Source organism: Pollicipes pollicipes, unplaced genomic scaffold (genome assembly GCF_011947565.3).
Source record: "Pollicipes pollicipes isolate AB1234 unplaced genomic scaffold, Ppol_2.1 Scaffold_5984;HRSCAF=7101_pilon_pilon_pilon, whole genome shotgun sequence".
NCBI lineage: Eukaryota > Metazoa > Arthropoda > Thecostraca > Pollicipedomorpha > Pollicipedidae > Pollicipes > Pollicipes pollicipes.
In genome coordinates this window covers 5,809-26,511 of record NW_023596790.1, presented here as the reverse complement: position 1 = coordinate 26,511, position 20,703 = coordinate 5,809, and the positions used below count along the sequence as shown (strand labels likewise).

The following is a 20,703-nucleotide window of genomic DNA, read 5'->3' as shown; positions in this document are numbered from 1 at the left end:
CAGAGTGTGACCGCGAGCCGGAGCTGTTAACAGAGTGTGACCGCGAGCCGGAGCTGTTTACAGAGTGTGACCGCGAGCCAGTCCATCACGCAGAGATCGGGGCCGGCGCGCCGCCGTCGTATGTGCGGCGCTGCTGCGTTTGCCAGGACTGGTTCAGCAGCACATGCCCCGCGGTGCATGATAAGGCTGCGTGACAGGCGGCTGCTGTCATCACACGCCAGCTGCCACGCGAGAGCTGTCTCGTTAACGATATGTGTTCCATAGGCGGCAATTTTCCGGCATGGTGTTCGGACTGGCGGTTTTCAGAGTGACTTGAAAGGGCCATTGATGGCAGGGATGCCAAACAGAATCAGTATGGAGGAGATTTATTTCGGTTTCACTTCGACCAATTCGTAACTTAAACGTGATCGCGATGTCGCAGACAATAATAAGGCCTTTATCAAACTAGCTGCAGTTGCTGCTTTCAACTGACACATTAGATGAAAACCTGCTGCACTCTTCTAATATGCGGGTAGTGGAGTTGATTCACTTTGGTGCTTATTGGTCTTGAAGTTGCCGCGCGGCTCGTGTATATATATATATATATATATATATATATATATATATATATATATATAACGTATGTATACATGCACGCGTTTATGTGTGCGTGTGTGATCAATGCCGAGGCTAATGCATTGGAGCTTTAAGTTTGCCGGTGATAGCTGACGCACCACCAAAGGTTTGTCTGAATCTTCAAAGGACCATGCAAGAGTCAACACGCCCATCTGGACTTTTTATCTTAGTTCTATGACTGTTTCCAAATTCGGGACTTTTGCATGGCGTGGGCGCTGTCGTGCGCAGCAAAAGTGAGCGGATCCTATTTTTCCGCGCGTTCCGTGTTTCACTCCCCCACCCTCTTTCCCTGGGTTTCCCCGCCGCATTACTCTCTTTGTCATTTCCGCCCTCGCATTCGGCGCCATGATTTGAGCCATGTGTTTGTGAAGTTTTAGCAGTGCGCAGCTGCACAAACCGGAGCGAACGGAGCGACACAATTAGCGTAATTTGCATATGCGCCCCGCTTGATTTATTTCGCCTGCACCTTTGTGCTCCCCTTCAAAATTCCAGTTTTCCCCTAAAAATGCGCGAATGGTTTCGTATGGAAATGAGCACACAGCACATTAAATTCGACGCGACAACATTCATTACGCCGACAGAACCTTTGCTGACGCGTCTGCCACGTGTGTCGTTTGAACGCGTCAAAGGCACCCCACCTTTTCATGTGCCGTATGCAGGACTGGCGCACACGCGCCCCCTGCGACCGTTCTCGGTAATGAAAAATTAACTGCCTTTGCGATAAACACGGCCCTAAATTGTTCGGCTTCTGGCGGAGTCATTGGCTGACCTTGGCCAGGCAGAAATATTTATAATATAACGATGGAGGGCGACTGGTGATCTTCATTGCAAATAACTTTCGTAAATTGTTTGAATGAGTAGTTTTGAGATAGGAGTCCTAGGTACGTAAAGCTTGTTGCTTATGGCTGACCCTGACATCCAAGTGATCTGAACAAGGTTGAAATTTTGACTCAATTTATCATAACATCCGAGACCATTGCGTGGCCTTCTGTGGCAAGTGCGCACTACGCTGGGTGAAATACAACGCCTTAGTCAGAAGTCGAAGCCTCGCAGTGACGCTGTTCGATACCTGCTTTTCTCCGTCTCCGACGGACTTACTGTTTTTTCTTCCTTGTCGAACCGCGACGCTCTGCAGCAATTCTCAAAAGGATGCGTGCGTTGCTTGTGCGTCGATTCACTTGCCAAGGCCGCGTGCGGTTTTGGGTACCTCAGTGTGGGTCAAACTTGCAGGATGTTTGAGTATATACGACACCGCAGGTACTTCAGGTTTGTTTTACATATGTACCGCCTCAGTCGGACTTCCCATCCGCATGTGTCCTCAGCGGTGCGAACGAGTGGTCAACCCCGTTTTACCAATCTTTGGCACTTGGACTGTGGGCGTTGCAGTCGTGTGGAATCTAATATGCCTGGTATCCCCCCCCCCCTCCCCCCCGCTCCCGCTGACTTCAAAGGCCCCATCTTTTTGGTTCTATTAAATGTTACCACGGATTCACCAAGGCAATTTTTGGTTGCATCCCATTTGTTTACTTTATGCCCTGTTGGTACTTTTGGTGTATACTGACGTCTGTTTTGTGGCGTAAATGAACTCCAGAATAACCAATAACTCAATTCAGCTGGTATATGAGATGTTAGTTCATACCTGGTTTCACACATGAACATCTTTGCATCTCTTGCACCTGCACTCGAGTAGACATCTGTCCACGTTTGTTCGGGCGCAGACGGCCGGTCGGCTCGCTCTTTCCAGCCGTTCATGAGGCAGCGTGTGCTCGGTCGGCAGTTCGCAGCGCGTCACTCCTTGCTCGGCCCCACCCCTGGGGCGGCGGGCCACTCGCCGACGCTCCCTGTCGTCTGCGTCGGGGTCGTCGGCCCTTCCCCCAGGCCAGCTGATTAACGCTGCGCCGTTTGTGACACGACTCAGTTTACCCTAAATTTTGAATAATAACAGTTTCCATGGCGACGGGGTGGGGAGTTCAATCAATCGGATGTGCGTGCGCGCATTCAGCGCAAGCGGGCGCGGCTGTGCGTGAGCTCCGGGCAGCGCGGCGCGCCCGGGCAGGCGACGTTTGCGAAATCGATGCTGTCGGCCGGTCGGCGCTGCACTGAAGGCCGGCAGTGCGGACTCGGCTGCAAACTCGCGCGGACTGACGCGAACACGAAACGGGACGCAAGGCGGGGAGCGAATGAGCAAAATGGCAGCCGGCCCTGTGGACGGAAGCCGACTGAGGAGATAAGAGAGGGAATGACGTCACTACATCAGCTCCAGAATGCGTCTCGCACCGACGGCAGAGTTTGCCTCGGGCGTTAGCTGGCAGTTTACTTTGAACCTACCTCACTGATGCCTAACAAACGTTGGTTTTGTGATGCATTTATTGGAGGCTATCGGCTATATACTAAGGCGTGCCTGCCGACATGTAAAAAGGGATAGTTACGCACTGGTAAGGTGGGTGGTTTCAGAGAAAACGACATATTTCAGATAGCTGTTTTTATTTAGCACGAGTCGAATTGTAAATAAGGTATTTTGTACATAATCTAGTATACTTCTGGTTTTATCATGAAATCGTGGTCTTCAACAGTAGAAGTAGGTCTGAGAAGAGGGGCAGCAGAGCGGTAGGTAATGTAGGTGTCCTGGGGGTAAAAGCCGGTCATATCCAGCCCGACATAACTGTAGCATGTACGCACACCTATGCTTGCGTATATAGGATTGCTGGACGAGAAGGCCAGCGATCTAAGTGGGTGTGCGGGCAGATTTTTGGCCCGAGCCGTCTCGGTTTTGTGGATAAGTTTATTGCCGGCTGCACGTGACATGTGGCGCCTTGACGCGGGCGTATACAGGTAACGCGGGTTAGTGTTCGATGCGAACTGCACCTGCGTGCCAGAAACGAGTTTGGTTTTATTTTGTAATTGCTTTTGCATAAAGTGCTTGTTGTGTATGCATCTGATCATGCCTCTGTAGTCTTATTGTAAATAGTAGTTCTAGTCCGCATCAATTTTGTGGTAGACCAAAATCACATGCTTCAAGAGCTGCGCTGTAAGCTATCCAGCGCTTTGTAATGGCTCGTGCCTTGTGTTCAGAGTCGCAGCTTTCGGCGTAGCATTTGAGCCACCGTTCTGTTCCCAACTGGTCGGGTAATGCCCCTGTGTGTAGAGATGCAGGCATAGACCACTACATCGGGCTGTCGGCAACAGCAGTGCAGACGTGACGTTCGTTGAGAATGTGCCGGCGCCGAAAGCGCAGCTGGGCGACGGCACGCACCGTTTCCAGACGGGGACAGTCTGTGTGTGTGTTCGATGTAAGCGTGCCAGTGGCGGGTGTGTACTGTCTAGTCATGTGGTGAAGCTACCTTAATGTGTGTTATCGCGCTATGTTAGATACAATGCTTATGCTACAGTACAGTCTCTCTACGAAGGTTATTCGTCATTCGTTTGTTGTCAGAACTACGCAATTTTGCTGTGTGTAGTGTGCTCTACAAATACAACCGTTGTATGATGATCAGCGTCTGAAAGAGGTCACGGGACGTCACGGAATTAAATGGCTTGAACCACTTAAGATACACATTATCTTGACGGCGCATGCAATCCTTGTATTGGATCTAAGGCCCGAGAAACGACCACGTCTCATGGCTTGGCGCATAGGTGGGAGAAGCTGTCTTCATCCGGCTGCTCGGGGCAGGACTCTGGGGACGCTCGAGTCCGGCAGCAGCCCTGCAGCCCACTCTTGCCACAGGGCGCCATCAAACTCATGGGGCAGGACTCTCCGAGGACGCCCGAGTCCGGCAGCAATCCTGCGGTTCACTCTCGCCACAGGGCGCCATCAAACTCATGGGGCAGGACTCTCCGAGGACGCCCGAGTCCGGCAGCAGCCCGCTCTTGCCATAAGGCCCCGTCAAAGTCATACCTCGAGCTGCTGTATAATCTGGGCCACGCCATCAATATACTAATTAACAGGTATAACGAGCCCGCCGTGTTAGATGCACTGCGCGGCGTTCCAAACCGTACGGTGCCACCAAGCTCGGCTTGTTCCTGCGGGTCGCCGTGGACCGGCGCGCACCACGCCAGCAGAGTCCTCTAGTGGCGGTCATCTGGCGCCACCTGGACCGCCGGGCGGTGTAACCTCAGTAGGAACAGCGGGGCGTGACGCCTGAATAATCACGCCGTTCGGTCCTCAGCACCGGCGGAACCACAAGACAACTCTACCAGGTCAGATGACACTGCACCACACTGCCAGGGTGTCACTGTCACACCAAAGTACAGCAAAATGTCTGATGCGCTTAATAGTTTGGTACTTTTTACTCCAGCAGCGTGCCAGATCGGTAACACGCGGGGTAGGTAAAACGACTCAAATGTCGCGGCTGGGTCATCGGGATGCTGTAGGTCGTCTCGGTTGGGTCAGTAGAATGAGTTGCAGCCGTCGCTGTTGGGTCGGTTGGATAACGGTAAGCTGCTTTTTTCTGGGTCGGTAGGGTGGCTGCTAGCTGTTTTGTCTGGGTCGGTGGGGTGACTGTTGGCTGTTTTGTCTGAGTCGGTAGGGTGGCTGTTAGCTGTTTTGTCTGGGTCGGTAGGGTGACTGTTAGCTGTTTTGTCTGGGTCGGTAGGGTGACTGCTTGCGGTTTTGTCTGGGTCGGTAGGGTGACTGTTTGCGGTTTTGTCTGGGTCGGTAGGGTGGCTGTTAACTGTTTTGTCTGGGTCGGTAGGGTGACATTACTACGTCAAGGCGCGACTGCACGCCACACCAACAGACCACCACGGGTCGCCCCACCGCACCGGGACGCACTCGACTGCGGGCCGCGCGGTCAGTCGAGGATGGGCTCCGGGTGCACCACGCGGCCCATCAGCAGCACCATGGCCGAGTAGTAGTCCCAGACGAGGAACACGAACGGGTGGTCCACCTCGAAGTACTTGTCGGTGAGCGCGCGCCGGCGACCGTCCGTGGGAGACGGCCGGCCGGGCCCCGGCGCCGGCGGGACCCCGCCGGACTCGTCCATCACCACACTGGCCCTGCCGACCCAGGCGGAGCATGGCTCAGTTAATTACTGTGTAACGCCATCACATATGCATCAAATACGCTCGGCTCCCAGTGTTCATTTGCCACAACAGTGTAGTAACAGAGTGACCCAAATGACTCCGAAGTGGGACAGTACGTGCCAGGCCAATTTGGGCCCCTCCTTGGTTGAGCTTAGTCGACTCAGTCACACAAACAAGCTCTTTTCCAACGGACGGCTTAGGAAGTGCAAGCACTCATCGCAAACCCATTATGGCTTTTAGTGCTGGCAGGGAAGTATTCCTACAGCCGTAGAAGTGCATTTCGAAATGGCTGAAGGACGTATCCAAAAGGTTAAATGTTATGCGGCGACATTCGCTAGCACATCATAAAATGAAGCTAACATTGCGCAGTAATGAAGCGTAAAACTGCCATCAGCCGACTTCCTACAATTTCAAATGAAAACAAGAACATTGTTATCGTGACATAGCAAGAAATAACCATAGTATAGGACGTAGAAAAGCTTCCATAGTTGCGCCATTATTCGCGAGCAACGTTAACGTGCGCGGTGGTCCGAAAGAAGGCTAGGAGTCTATCTATAAAGACGAATATATATATATATATATATATATATATATATATATATATATATATGTACATTATACAAGCTAGTTGAGATAGAAAAAGATTGCGACTGTCGGACACGGGGCCTTGTCGGCGTGCAGGCGCGTGCGTGAGTCCGCGGGGCGGGTCTCACGAGAAGAGCAGGTCGCTGAGGTGCACCCGGCCGTCAGCGTTGATGCCGGTCATGGCGGCCGTCCTCGGGTCGAACACGTGCGTCAGGCCCTGCGCCATCAGCACGCGCCGCAGGTGACCAGAGCAGGCCAGCCGGAAGCGTGGCAGCTTCACGTGCACCGTCTCGTCCTGCGGCACGGCCGCTCCGTCAGCTGGAGCCCTGTGTGATGGGGCAGGTCATGGCCGGCCCGGCAGCCACCAGGTCAATGTCAAAGTTCGTTGGTAGCCTGGCCGTGTGTGGCTAGTGAAGACCGCATGTCGCCCAGGGGCTGCTCTGCCGGGTGGACTGGGTGGACAGTCGCTCTCCCCGCTGTCAGACAGCATGAGAGAACCTTCAGCCTTCTGTCTGTACTGAAATACTGGGAAACCCCTCAAAAGACGTGATGGATATGACGAACGTGGTCGGCGCGCGGCGGTACGGCCATGAGCTGTGGTCATGGGTGGCAACGGCATACAGTGACAGAGGATAGGATCCAGTTATTGAAGGATTGGGTGCAGTCGGAAGTAATCGTATTGCGGTAAACTCCTATCATGATTAAGAGAAGGCCTTAATGATATTAGGATTTCAAGTGATTAAAAGCTAAGATAGTGCAGGAGGCCCACAAAAACCGAGAACAGGTAACGACTTAGACTGTAATCAGCTTAGTCATACAGAAAAGTTGGCCGGTTTAAAACCGTTATGCTACAGGAGATCCCCATTTGGATGGATAGAAGACACCATTGATTTCTAAAAGGACGTCATAAGCGACAGAAAGTATCAACCAGGTACTGATCTCATCAGATGGAAAGCCAAGAAGGGGTAGGAGATCGTGTCATGTCCGAGAGAGGGGGCCTGTCCTGTCCTTCAGAGCTCTTCTGCCCTGTCCCTGCCCTCATCGGGGGAGAGGGACAGGGACGTGAGGATCAGTATCTGAGGGATATTGCACGGCAGATCAAACCTAGTACCTAGACTCGCACCTAGTATTTGCAGCCGTCAGCCCTCATTATGCATTCCCTCGTCTTTCCCCTCCCAATCGTCGTCTTATTTTGGCGTTAATAGCCACCAGTGAGAGCAGATGCGTCCGTTAATAGCCACCAGTGAGAGCGGACGCACCGGCACGTAGAACAATGCAAAGTCATGTAGTAGTGTATTACTACAATGCACCGCTGTAATAATGCAATGTATTAATACAGTGCAATGCGATGGTTGGTATTATAGAGTGCGTTGGCCACTTAGAACGCAATACAATGCGATAATGCAAGCGTATGGATAGGACTTTATAAAACTATATGGGTGCTAGTATTGCGCTCAAATTGTAGGCCTTGAGAGATTGGTCCACGTTAGAAAAGATTGAAGCAAGTATCAGATATGATAGAGAAATATGACGGAGAAATATGACAGTTGGAAAAGGCTCACTTGAAACTATAAACATAGTTTCAAGTGCTTAAGATTGCTTTATATAATACAATTTCACTGTTTCAGTACGCGCCTCAATACGTCATTCTTTGATAACGGCACAGAACGCTTTTATGACGTCAGAGTCGCAACCAGACTGGCCGTGTCAGGGCTGACTCACTGGTATTCAACTTACTGCAAGGTAGCTTGTTAATTTGTGCGCGCGTGACAAGCCCGACAATCGATCTGTGCCCAGGTTCTGGCCCTTTCCCATGGTGTCCTTGTATTTTTGTTCGTGATTTTGTGTTGTTTTTTTTACTTGCATTTGCATGCTTGGTTACGGCGCTATCCTTGACGTTATTTAATGCCCAATTTCAGGTCCGTCATAACTACATAGTAAGACTGCTCAATTGCTCGTATTATGTATCATAAAGCTACGCTTCGTGATCGAGACCTGAATTTCACCCGCTTAACTGGCTGAACGCTGACTTACGTTCAGAAATGCAGCGATTCGTGCTGACTTGACGAATGAGCCAATGGTGATATTTTTCTTGACCTTGAATACAGTTTTGCCGTTGAGGATGCGGAATACGTCCGATGTCTCCTTGGCGCAATGAACCTTTGGGTGTCCTCCAAATAGGTGGCGCGAAAAAGTCTGCACAGATTCGCGTGCGCCTAGCTCAGAAAAGAGAGAATTTAAAGCCTTAAAAAGAGCATAACTGAACTGCAGGGAATGATCTCGAAAATGGCTGTCAGTTCAAAACCGCATGCAAATGCGGAACAAACCATTAAGGACGCCTTGGTTGCGTTTCATATTCATTCGCAAAAATTTTACTTACCTTTATTTTGGAGAAGTTACAAACGGCTTTTCATACAAGCAAGTACAACGAACTTTATCATCTTCGACGTTTCTTGGAAGCATTTGTAGGCAAACCCAAAACTGTAATGCATTGAGGGCCACCTTCAACATGGACCTTCCCATTGCGTCGGAGGCTGATCGGCGATGCCCACATCTCTGCCAGTGCCCACCTTCCAAAAAGTTCGTATGGCGAGCTCATTATCGGGGGCTCACAGTGTAACGCGCCTCAAAATCGTAATCATTACGGCACTTTATGCCCGACGGATTGTAACGCACAAGGTGGCCGCTTACCCTTGTAAAGGCTCTCCATGCAGCGGAAGAAGGCGGCGGCGCCCTTGCTGCCGTCCTGCTCTCAGCGCGAGGCGCTGACATTGTACAGCCGTCGTGTCCTCAGCGTGGGGAGCATGGCACGCGAGGCGCCGGCCACCCTCAGCCCTCAGTCCTCATGTCCTCCACCCTCAGCGTGGAGGACATGGCGCGCGAGGCGCCGGCCACCCACAGCAGCCGCCCGCATCCTCAGCGTGGAGAGCATGGCGCGCGAGGTGCCGGCCACCCACAGCAGCCGCCCGTACCTTCAGCGTGGAGAGCATGGCGCGCAGGTTGTCCGTGGTCAGGTTGGTCTCGAGCCGGTGCAGACCGTCTTCCAGCGCGTCTGGCAGGAGGATGAAGATGGAGAGACGACGCTCCTGGAGCGGCAGTTCCAGCACGCGCGCCTCCAGGTCGTGACTGTAGCCGATCGGCAGCCGGAACCGTCCCGTCATCACGGGCACCTCCATCCTGCTGGCGCGGACGAGTCCGGTCACACCCCTCGGTCGCCACGCTGGCAGCTCCTCGCGGCTGCGGCTGTGCACCTGTTACAGACACCGTGAAATGGAGACTTTATTTAGTGCATTGGTTCATCTGCAATGTCCGGCTACGCAGCAGGCGACACGTTTGAACGCTTGACAAGGCCTGACGAACATGATCACGAAAGTGAAATGCGCAATTCCCTCTAGCGTTGGATGTACGGCTCTTGGACAAGCTCTATCGCATCAGGCCCCGGGGTGACTGGAAGCCACCTGAGTGAGCACGCGCGGCTACAGTGGGGTCGTCGTGGGGCCAACAGGCGATGGTACAACCGCTCACCATCACGGCCAGCAGCACCCCGTCATCACGCCCAAAGAACTCGAACACTGTGCCAAACATGCAGCCTGCAAGCACGCCGGAGTAGAAACGCAGCAATGGCTTCAGTTAAAGTTGGGATTGGACGGAGGCAAAGCACTGTAGTGTTGTAGCATTGCATTCTCTAAAATACGTCACTGAAAAATCCGCTTGAAACACTTATGCCTGCTAAATAGCCCGCCTTCTACAGCCAAACCTAGTCCGGGTACTAGCAAGCAGCTGAGGCCCGCAATGAAGAGCAAAGTTTATGCCGATTATGGCAACCCTGTAATATTTAATTGTGCTTACGTTCTGTTCTACACTTGCTTTTTGTAATAACTGGCAACAAACGTGCTCCACTGCCAATTAAGCAGACATTTCACGTTTCAACTGGGAATGGTTCATGCCGTCAAAATTTATCGGCTCTGCATTGCTGAAAACTGACAGTGTAAGGCCAAACGATGACGGTAGCCCCATTGCATTGCTGAAAATGCATGTGCTAAAAAATCCATCATGTGTGTGCGTCTGTTCCTCATGCTCATGATGCTTACCTCACCTTTGAGAGCCTTCGTGGAAGAAAAGACCCTTGTCAAAGGTCATGGAGGCGTTGAACGGCTGCATCCACTGTCCATGGAAGTGGACCTTCGACATCATCAGCAGCACCGGTCGCTCGGGCAGCCGGGCGTCAGCGGGCGTTGGATGGTCTTCGGTGCTGTTCAGTAGCCACTGGCGCAGCCCGAGCCTGACCTCTGGCTCGCCGAAGTCCACCGCGACCACTGTCCGCCGGTAGAACTCGTCCAGCGCGCGCGAGTAGAAGTCTGACACGTTCACGTCGTGCGCCAGCAGCAGCGCCATCTCCTCCAGGAAGCGATCCTTGTAGTAGGGGTGTCGCATCACCTGCGCCGCCTGCTGGAAGGCGCGCTGCACATGGGAGTAGCTGATGTTCTGGAAGTGCAGCACATCGCGTAGCTGCGCCGCCGATGGCGACTCGGCGCCGACGCCCAGGAACAGCATCGACAGCAGTGAGAACACTGAGTACGGCGAGACGAGCAAGTCCTGCTGTCGGCTGGCGGTGTCGTCGGCCAGCGCCGAATAGAGGCTGAGCGTGAAGTCGAAGTGGGCGCGCGACAACTGCTGCAGCAGGTCGGCGCCGGCACCAGGGGTCGCGACGCTGGCCAGCAGGAGGGCGGCGCCCGTCCCAAGCCAGCTGCAGCCGCGCATCCTCACCGCCTGCCGACAGCGGGTCGGTGCTCACACAGACAGTCCTCACCCCTGCCGACGGCGGGTCGGTGCTCATACAGACAATCCTCGCCGCCTGCCGACAGCGGGTCGGTGCTCACACAGACAGTCCTCACCGCCTGCCGACAGCGGGTCGGTGCTCACACAGACAGTCCTCACCGCCTGCCGACAGCGCGTCGGTGCTCACACAGACAGTCCTCACCGCCTGCCGACAGCGGGTCGGTGCTCACACAGGCAGTCCTCACCGCCTGCCGACAGCGGGTCGGTGCTCACACAGGCAGTCCTCACCGCCTGCCGACAGCGGGTCGGTGCTCACACAGGCAGTCCTCACCGCCTGCCGATAGCGGGTCGGTGCTCACACAGGCAGTCCTCACCGCCTGCCGACAGCGGGCCGACATGGTGACGATGGACACTGGACAGCGACACTGACAGGCGTCCACAGACAGCTACGTCGTCCTCAGCACATGGCGACATTGGACGCTGGACAGCGACACTGACAGGCGTCCACAGACAGCTACGTTGTCCTCAGCACAAGGTGACAATGGACACTGGACAGCGACACTGGCAGCCGTCCACACACTTGGCGAATCCTCGCCACTTAATGGTGCTATGCTCCTGATAGGTCGCCTCGAGAAGACGCATGATTGTTTTCATCTGGAGGCATCATAATTCAGCAAGCTTACGTATAGGTGGGGGCTAAATGAGTGTGAAATACATATACACACACACACACACACACACATACACACACACACACACATATATATATATATATATATATATATATATATATATATATATATATATATCATCGCGAGTGACTTAGATATGCAGTCATGCCCAGCTTCAAAAGAGCTCGCTATTTGAAAAAGGAGTTTTGGAAAGATACGAACCACCACGAATAAATCCTATTGCGATCCTCCGCATGCCACTCTGGCCACTCTGGACCCGGTGAACTTCGATCGTTCGCTGCGGGCGGCGCCCTTCCCCACACGCCCGCACCCGGAACCGCCGGCGCCCCTGCCCACCCCTCCCTGTACACCTATCGTAAACAGACTGTCCCCGTCAGCAGACCATTAAATTGGAGGGCTGGGGTCTGCGTGCCCACAGCTGCGGGCGTAACTGTCTGTCGGCCTGAGCGCGGTGCCGCTGCAGCGGGCCGCGAGCGGGCCGGGCCACCGGCGCTGTCCGCTCATGCTGCCGGCGCCGCCCGCTCACACCGCCGGCGCCGCCCGCTCATGCTGCCGGCGCCGCCCGCTCACACCGCCGGCGCCGCCCCGCTCACACCGCCGGCGCCGCCCGCTCACACCGCCGGCGCCGCCCGCTCACGCCGCTGGCGCCGCCCGCTCACACCGCCGGCGCCGCCAGCTCACACCGCCGGCGCCGCCCGCTCACACCGCCGGCGCCGCCCGCTCACGCCGCTGGCGCCGCCCGCTCACGCTGCTGGCGCCGCTCACTCACGCCGTCGGCGCCGTCTGCTCACACCACCCGCTCGGCCAGCAGCCAGAAGCGATCTGGCACGGTGACTCTAATGGCTTCAGCAGCTTCACGCGTCCATGAAGACCGCAGCAGCGCCATCGGCCCTCCCCACCATTGTGATTGCTATTGCAGCCAGGCCGTTGTAGCGGCGCGGTCTCACGGCTTGCCACTGAGCCCAGCCGCGGGCACTGCGAGCGCGCAGCCCTACTTTCAGAAGGCCCTTATATAGAAGGTTGATGTTCAGAAAACCTATTTCCGGAAGGCTTTTTCTCCAGACAGCCTATGTTTTGAAGGTATACTTACAGAACGCCAACTTCCTTAAATTATATTCTTAAGAGACCCTTTTCAACAGGTCCAGTTTGAAAGGGCTTGTTTTTCAGGAACGTCTTCAAAAGACCTCTTCAGAAGGCTTACATTGAGGGATCCATTTTTGGAAAGGTCCTTGGGTCAAAGACATGCATTCATGAGGCCTTTCTCCACAGGGTCTATTTTCACGAAGTATTCATTCAGAAAGCCTACAATCAGAAAACCTAAAAAGCCCAAAAAACTATACCCAAAAGTATGGTCAGAAGATTGTTCAAGTCTCTTGCTGCCAGGCATGTGGTATAAAGGCCTACGTCCAGATACACTGTGTTTACACACAGAGGAAATGCTTTCACTGGGCTTGTGCTCAAGAAGCCTGCTTTCTTGACCCCTCTGATTAGAGGAGACCATCTGCGCAAAGGCTACGAGGTCAGAAGATGGCAGAAGCCGAGGTTTTTCAAGGCATGTACTACCATGTAAGGGCATGGGCGTAGTTTCAGAAGCCTGAGAGGATTAAATGGGGTGCGTCGCACCCGCCCCTCCCACCCCCCCCCCCCCCCCCATCCCTTAGGTGGACGAGTGCGGTGCGCCCCTAGGAAGCCTTCAGAGCATAGGCTTGTACAGGAGGCGTTCTGAACACAAGTCTCATGTGAGCAAGCTTATTAGACACATGGTTTCTGGGAGCGGGCCTTCTTAACACAAGTGCTGTGCAAACAGGCCTTCTGAACGTCGATCTCAGGAAAGTTAGCCTTCTGAACGTAGGTCTCTTGATTACAGGCCTTCGGAACGTAGGCCATCTGTAGGCCCTCATAAGCCTCGTGAAGGTAGGCGTTGTGGAAAAAGGCCTTACGATACGCAATTGAGCATCCAAGCGTATCGATCCCGATTATTTCGTCACGAGTCTAGTCACGCCGACACCAAATAATTACAAGTCTGGTCAAGTCTGTCAAGTCTTAAGCTATGAGGCTTAAGCGCCACCAGCTTGATAGCATGACAAGCAGCCGGCTCCATGGAGGTCTCTAATATAATAAATGACCGTCGATTGAGGTAATATGTTAGAGCCAAAACATGGTTATAGGGTTAGTAACCGATGCCAGCCACAGGTGTGGTCTGACAGATTCCCTGGGTTAGAGAAGTGTTCGTGACTGCCAGTGCGGTGATTTGATAAGAAATCTAAAGTCGCCTAACAAGCCGATCCGCCTAGCGAAATGGCGGATCCGGAATTCCATTGATATCATCGACGTAAGACGCACATCACTTCCATGCAATCATTAGTTTCTCGCCACAACTCCAATGGCGTTTTAACAAGACTAGATGAATCGCAGCGTCTGAGCAGCAGTTCAGTGTTGTTGTTTTTTTTAAAGATTTCCGTTCAATGGCTTCATTCGGCTTCCTCGTCATTTTTGAGACCACAAGGTCATGTTGAGCCCATCGGCGCGGGTGAAGTTCGTCATGCAATGTTGCACGGAAAACGTCCGTGGGCAAGATCAATGACAAATGAGATAACGTAAGTAAAAGGCGCCTTGTACCTGTTGAACCGTTTGCTGATGGACAGATGAAACGGTCCGGATTTTGCCCACGGTACCGGTTTTCTCGAAGTCCCCCTGCACAGCTCAGCATTTATAGCTGAATTAGCCGCCCTGATGAGCCGCTGATAAACTCCCGGCTCATCACTATGGAAGCAACACTTTCCGTTTTATCTGTTTTTACCGACGTGAGTGTTATGTAACGTTTGCAAAACACTGCTTTTCTCAAATGCTTTTTGCAATGAACGGCATGGGCGCAAAGATGAGAGCTTGAATTACGCATATTAGGGAAAACCATATACAAAGATCACTCCACTACTACGCGAATTCAACAAACATCATCACATGGCTTATACAGATACTTTACAACCCCATCCCACAATCAAAACCTTCTAGCAAAGCCTTTTTGACAGAAGGTTTCGGTTGGCGAGGCCATGGCGTCATTCTATGGCTTTTATTCCTCCCTTGTGGTGTTTAGCGCAGTGACTCTCCGAAGAGCACTTCGGCTCTGGAAACATTGTTTACTTGGACGTCCAGTTCGCCGCAAGGTCATGTTATAGAGCGAGCATGTTTCCAGTGACATAGCAAGTCGTGTAGTGACGCACGTGTTCAAGCTTCCAAAAAGGACTTCTCGCTGAATGGCTTCCGTCGCTTGCTGTACAAATCACCAATGTTCTTTTCTTCTGACGTCATTTCTACCCGTGAATATTGCCATAGGTATGCTGGGTACCAATCACTATTACCAAAGGTAATAGGTATGCCCTTCCAACCACACTTAAGGTGAGCCCAAAGGCACACACGCGCAGTCAAGAGGTTTCGCCTTGAACCACATTTGCTCCCTTTTCATCATGAAAAGCTGCTGACAGGAAGTTAAAAATCGGCATCATATATTCTCATTGGGCTCTGCCTCGCCCTTAACTCTGAGGAAACTCCGGCTACCCTCCTGCAAGGTCATGATTGGAAGTACCAGCAGGTAATTTTTATTGGCATTATGCCAACAAAAATGTGGCAGTTAGAAGGGATCATCAGCATCAAATCTAGTTCTCTCGAGACAGATCTCGAGCGGCCTCGAGAAATCTACTCCAGCTACTCTAACACGCGTTGTGTAGAAAACGTTCATACAAGGGATGCGTCTGGCACCCGACCTCCGGTAGACACATCTGGCACCTGACCTCCGGTAGACACATCTGGCACCCGACCTCCCGTAGACACATTTGGCATCCGACCTCCGGTAGACACATCTGGTACCCGACCTCCGGTAGACACATCTGGCACCTAACCTCCGGTAGACATATCTGGCATCCGACCTCCGGTAGACACATCTGGCACCCGACCTCCGGTAGACGCATCTGGCACCCGACTTCCGGTAGACACATCTGGCATCCGACCTCCGGTGGACACATCTGGCACCTGACCTCCGGTAGACGCATCTGGCACCCGACTTCCGGTAGACACATCTGGCACCCGACCTCCGGCGCATGCTCATCGAGGGAAAGAGTCTTCAGATGTGGTCAGTGACGCAGCCAAGCGAGGGACTGGAGGCTCGGGCCCCTCTCTAGGTCCGGATTTTTCGTTTTTCGGCATAGATGGCTTCCGACAGATAGTTGAAAATTTGCTCGACGCGTACTCACTGGGCTCTTGGACCCTCTTGTAAGAAAACCCTGTCTGCGCCCCTGAACACGCCCCCAGGGATTAATCTGACACCTAGCAACCGACCTAACCAGGGGCGTGGTCGGAAGGTCAGTACGTACCTGGCAACCGCGAGCGCAGGTGACGAACGGCCGCTTAGCTGCATAACTAAGATCGAACACAAGAACAGGGGCTATATCATCCCCCAACAGCACTAATGCAGTTCGCTCGGGTGCGGTCCGCCCTGCCAGGCGCCACCCCTACAGATTTGACCGTAGCGGGTCGGGCGCCCGACGTCGCCTGACACCGGACGCAGGTCAACTCCGTCCACGCCGGCCTGCCTCGCCCTGCGTCGGTCCGGTCCGGTCCGTCCACGGGCGCGGCCACAATGCTGTCTGACTGCTGTCCGGCGGCTGGCCGGCCGCCGCGCCTCGCGCTGGGACATTCTTCATAAACCACCCGATTAGCGGGCGCGCCTGCCGCTCACGGGCGCCGCTGCCTCCCACCACCCGCCGCGGCCTCGGCATGGTGCGGCAGGCGGCCGGCAGCGGCGCCCGCCGCCAGCGGGCAGGCCGTCAGAGCCGTCGGCGCCACCGCGTTGCCGGCATGTTCATGGCGGCCGCTCGACACCAGAGATAGCTGCTTAGCTTGGTGACTCTGGTCTAGTGTGTCGTGTGTGTCCTGGTGATCCCAGTCCAGGTCGTCTCAGTCGGGCTGCACTTGTCATTCGACTCCAGCCCCGCTCCTCACTGCAGTCCACGTCCAACACCCAGGTGTGGTCGCCACTTCCCCCTCCTCACATTCGCTACTTATGATGCGTCATTGTTGCGTAAGCAGATCACGGACCTTTACTACAGGGCTGTAGCATCGCACCACACCCGGTGCAAGGGATCACGCTCTACACAGACATAAACCAACATAACAGACACGACCATCACCGGCAGACACCATCATGACCGGACCGAATCATTGCCAACCGGTTGCATTCGCTATGACTTAGCGCAAGGGAAGCCACAAGCACATCGACGTAAACACAATCCGCACCACCGACCGCCTCGACTTCCAGTACAGCATTCTCAAAAGACGGATGCTATTGTCCTCGGACGGATGCAGAGACCATGAGGATATCGCCCCGGCATTTGTAGCGTAATGAGGCAGGCAGGTGGCACAAAGCACAGGAGCGGAGCCAGGCACACCTGGTACATTTTTCCTGGTGCAATGACGTCAGAACATGAGGGTTTATCTCAGAAGGCGGCGGGACATGTCTTCCGCAGTGATCATGACGCAACGTGAAGCATTCCGGCCGTGATGAAGAACTGAGAGAAGCCACAGATGTCCCCAGACGACAACAGTCGGTACATTCCGTGGCTGATTTAGACTGCAGTGACCGGATCCAGGGTGGCATTGTAACAGATGGGCAAATGTGATTAACGGCGCACCCACAAAGCAAGGGGGAGCGACATCTCATCGATCTCGACCCATCGCCGTTCCAGATCTATAAGCTGGCGATTGGCAGGCTGCCGTGCAAGAAAAGCACCCAATGGAACGCAGCTGACGCAGTCAATTCTGCGGGCTCCGCTTGCACCGGTCCCATTGTGATCCTGACGCCGCCATCACAATCATTTGATGTGCCGTGACTACAGAGCGCAAATTAAGGTATCATCATCAATAAAATGACTGAATGAAGTCCAACGAAAGCCGCAACCGCTGGTCTGTACAACGGCCGGACAGACCAGTGCGAATCTGCCGACAACGGCGGCACCTCCCCAAAGGGTCCCACGATGCTCAGGGCCAGACGACTTCCAAGAAAAGCTGCATTCTCACGCTCGCGTGCCCAGCGGCCAAATCAACCGTTGCAATTTTAGGTTTTCCGTTTAACAGCTCGGTAAGGTAGCGACGAATAGCCGCTACGCTGTGCTACGAGCAATAAGCGTCATAATAAAAAACGAGCCAGTTGCAAACCGGGCGAGTCTCTCATGGCTGGTTACGAAAACATGTGTCAGTTCCGACTCGGGTCAAACATTTCAGCAGTAAATCAGCTTTTAGTTGATAATTTCGAACGTTTCCACAAGTTGCGCACATCTTGTTCAAGCAGCTTCATCATGAGCCTTCTACGCTGCCCTTCAGCAGCAAAAGGTAAGTCAGGCAGGCTTCCGCTGAGGTCCATCGGCCCAGTACATACCCCCCCCCCCCCCCCCCGCCCTCCCACTGTGGTCCAGCGTTACCGACACAGGACAGTGTTTCCCGCTTAGGTCCAGTGATGCGAGACAATTGCAGCCAAACAGAAAAAGCATTTCCCACCGTGGTCCAGTGGCGCGGCGCTTGAGTGGTGTCTGCCACCGTCGTCAATTCGTACGAGACAGTGGCGCCCGCCGTGGTCCAGGGAAAGGCTATGCCTCTCACTGTGGCTCGGCGATCTGGGACGATCTATTCCACTGTGTTCCTGTGGTGGTGGGCGGCATCTCCCGCCGTCAGTCGATGGCATAGCGGTAGCAGTAGCAGTAGCAGATAGCACGACAGCCGTCCCCCATGGCCCAGTGGGACAGAATAGCATCTGGCACCGTGTTCCAATGGTAAAGGACAGTATTTCCCAACAGGCACGGGCCGTTTTAAGGAGTTGTGACTGACGAGCATTTGAACGACACGGCCGATCAAAAACATGGCTTCATATAAACTACCTTCAAACACCGAAATTTTGCCTCGGATATAGGCCACTTGCATTTTTGCGTTCGGACGAAAAACGATAAAACAGATGTAGCGAACTGACCGCGAATCATGATGGGAACCTAACGGGACTGTATCGCGGCTACGGCAGCTGTGACTGTGGGGAATAGCTCGCGGAATCTGACCGGGTATAGGAGTATTTCTCCGCACTTATCATGCTAAAAGAACTCCATCTGCGGTGGTGATACATTGTTAGAGCAGAGCTTCCGGCCTCAGTTGTGGTGCCGGACGCGACAGTGCCGAGAGAGCACCAGCCCGGCCCCCGGACTGGTCCGGGGTGCCGAGATCTGGTCCGGCCCGGCCTCCGGACTGGTCCCGGGTGTCGAGAGGGTACCGGCCCGGTCCCCGAACTGGTTCGAGGTGTCGGGAGGGTACTGGCCCGGCCCTCGGACTGGTCCGAGGTGTCGGGAGGGTGCTGGCCCGGCCCCCGGACTGGTCCGAGGTGTCGGGAGGGTGCTGGCCCGGCCCCCGGACTGGTCCAAAGTGTCGGGAGGGTGCTGGCCCGGCCCCCGGACTGGTCCGAGGTGTCGGGAGGGTGCTGGCCCGGCCCCCGGACTGGTCCGAGGTGTCGGGAGGGTCCTGGCCCGGCCCCGGGACTGGGACAGGGTACTGCAAACAGGGCTGTCTCTGGGGCCTTTACCCCAGCTGACGGGCTATTGGTGGCGGTGTCGGGTAGACAGGGTGGAAGCAGAAGATTGCATGCCATTTATGGAATGGATTTGTCCCTTACAAATTAAAGACTGGCCGACGCAGGGTGGCCAACATTTTTTCAGACACCCCTACCAACATAACAGGCATTTAGTGACAGTCATGATCCTCGTCCGTGCTCTTGCCTGGAGGTGCCCCCAGGGCCCAGACCGACAAAGAACGGATTGTATGATATCGGTGGTCCCTGACCGAAGCAGAAATCCTCATCGTCCCAGGCGATGAGATGGGCGCAGGAGGCCTGACATTTGGGTGTGGGGGCCTCACGTGCCGAAGTCGGTCAGATCCCCCGGCCGGCATTTGGGACCCTCCAATCGGGCCCCGGACCGATGATCCTCAGTGCTCCGGAGGGCATATCGGGAGCTTAGGGGGCGTGTAGTCCCTGTGCTCCCCCGCCTGCGCTCTAACCCTTCACCGATTTCATCCTTCCCGGACGAAATCCTGGTTGCGCCATTGCCGGGGGCCCAGTGTACATGGAGGCTTATTAGAAGCCAGGGCCCCTTCGGTTGCTCAAGGTCAGTTGGGACCTCTGGCTTTGAAATGGCCCATGGATACATCAAGGGTCCCTGACCCTCTTCAGGTTACCCTGTCCATATCCCGATGGCCTTTGGGCCTGACCGAGTAATTTGGTATATTTGATACATGGTCAGAAGATGGCCATGCGTAAAAAGCGGTCAGGGCCTTTGACCAGGACGATAAATCTTCCCCGAGCTGATTGCGTCTTCTGGACCTACGATGGGCCCTTTCCAAACATATGGCCTTATAAAGGGCCCCTTAATAGGGTTCTTCATGAGCCTACGGTGGGCCTCTACTGATCAGGGATTGGTTATTTTCAAGCCAAGACTTGCGTCGTCGTTTCCCGTCGTGCAATGGTCCCTTTCTAGAGCTGTGACGGGCCCTTCTCTACTCTAATGTGCGAGAAGGGGCCATCATAGGCTCAGGAAGGAGCCCTCGATCTAGAAAGGGCCCATCGTGGATTCAGATACGGCCCTTTTCAAGCCATGACAGGACTTAACAAACCTGAGACAGGCCTTCCCGGGCCTAAGGTGATTACTGCCCCAGTTTAGTATGGGACTTGAACGGAATTGAGAAGCCCTCTCTTAGTCTATAATGGACACTTCCCAAACATAGGGGCCTTGCTGAGCCTTCCATGGCCCCTTCCGGGCCTGAGACGGTCTTTTTCTGGGCCTACGATGGTTTCTTTCCAGATTAGAGGTGAACCCTTCACAGGCCTGGAAGGTGAAATGGGCCTTTCCACACCTGAGGTGCTAACTTAAGCGGTTTAAAATTGGTCACCACCTGACTTGAAATGATACGTGTTGTTTCTGAACATGTG

General features: G+C 54.1%; 1 protein-coding gene across 1 annotated transcript; it reads right to left on the bottom strand.

The window, feature by feature from the left end:
• Nucleotides 1-4,295: 4,295 nt before the first annotated feature.
• On the bottom strand, nucleotides 4,296-10,967 carry LOC119104163 (leukocyte elastase inhibitor). The gene is made up of 4 exons (XM_037227843.1): nucleotides 10,319-10,967; nucleotides 9,195-9,399; nucleotides 6,351-6,517; nucleotides 4,296-5,610 (listed from the first exon to the last, which is right to left on the bottom strand). The coding sequence occupies exons 1-4, from the start codon at nucleotides 10,774-10,776 to the stop codon at nucleotides 5,406-5,408; spliced, it is 1,035 nt and encodes a 344-aa protein (XP_037083738.1). The 5' UTR covers nucleotides 10,777-10,967; the 3' UTR covers nucleotides 4,296-5,405.
• Between the last annotated feature and the right edge of the window lie 9,736 nt (nucleotides 10,968-20,703).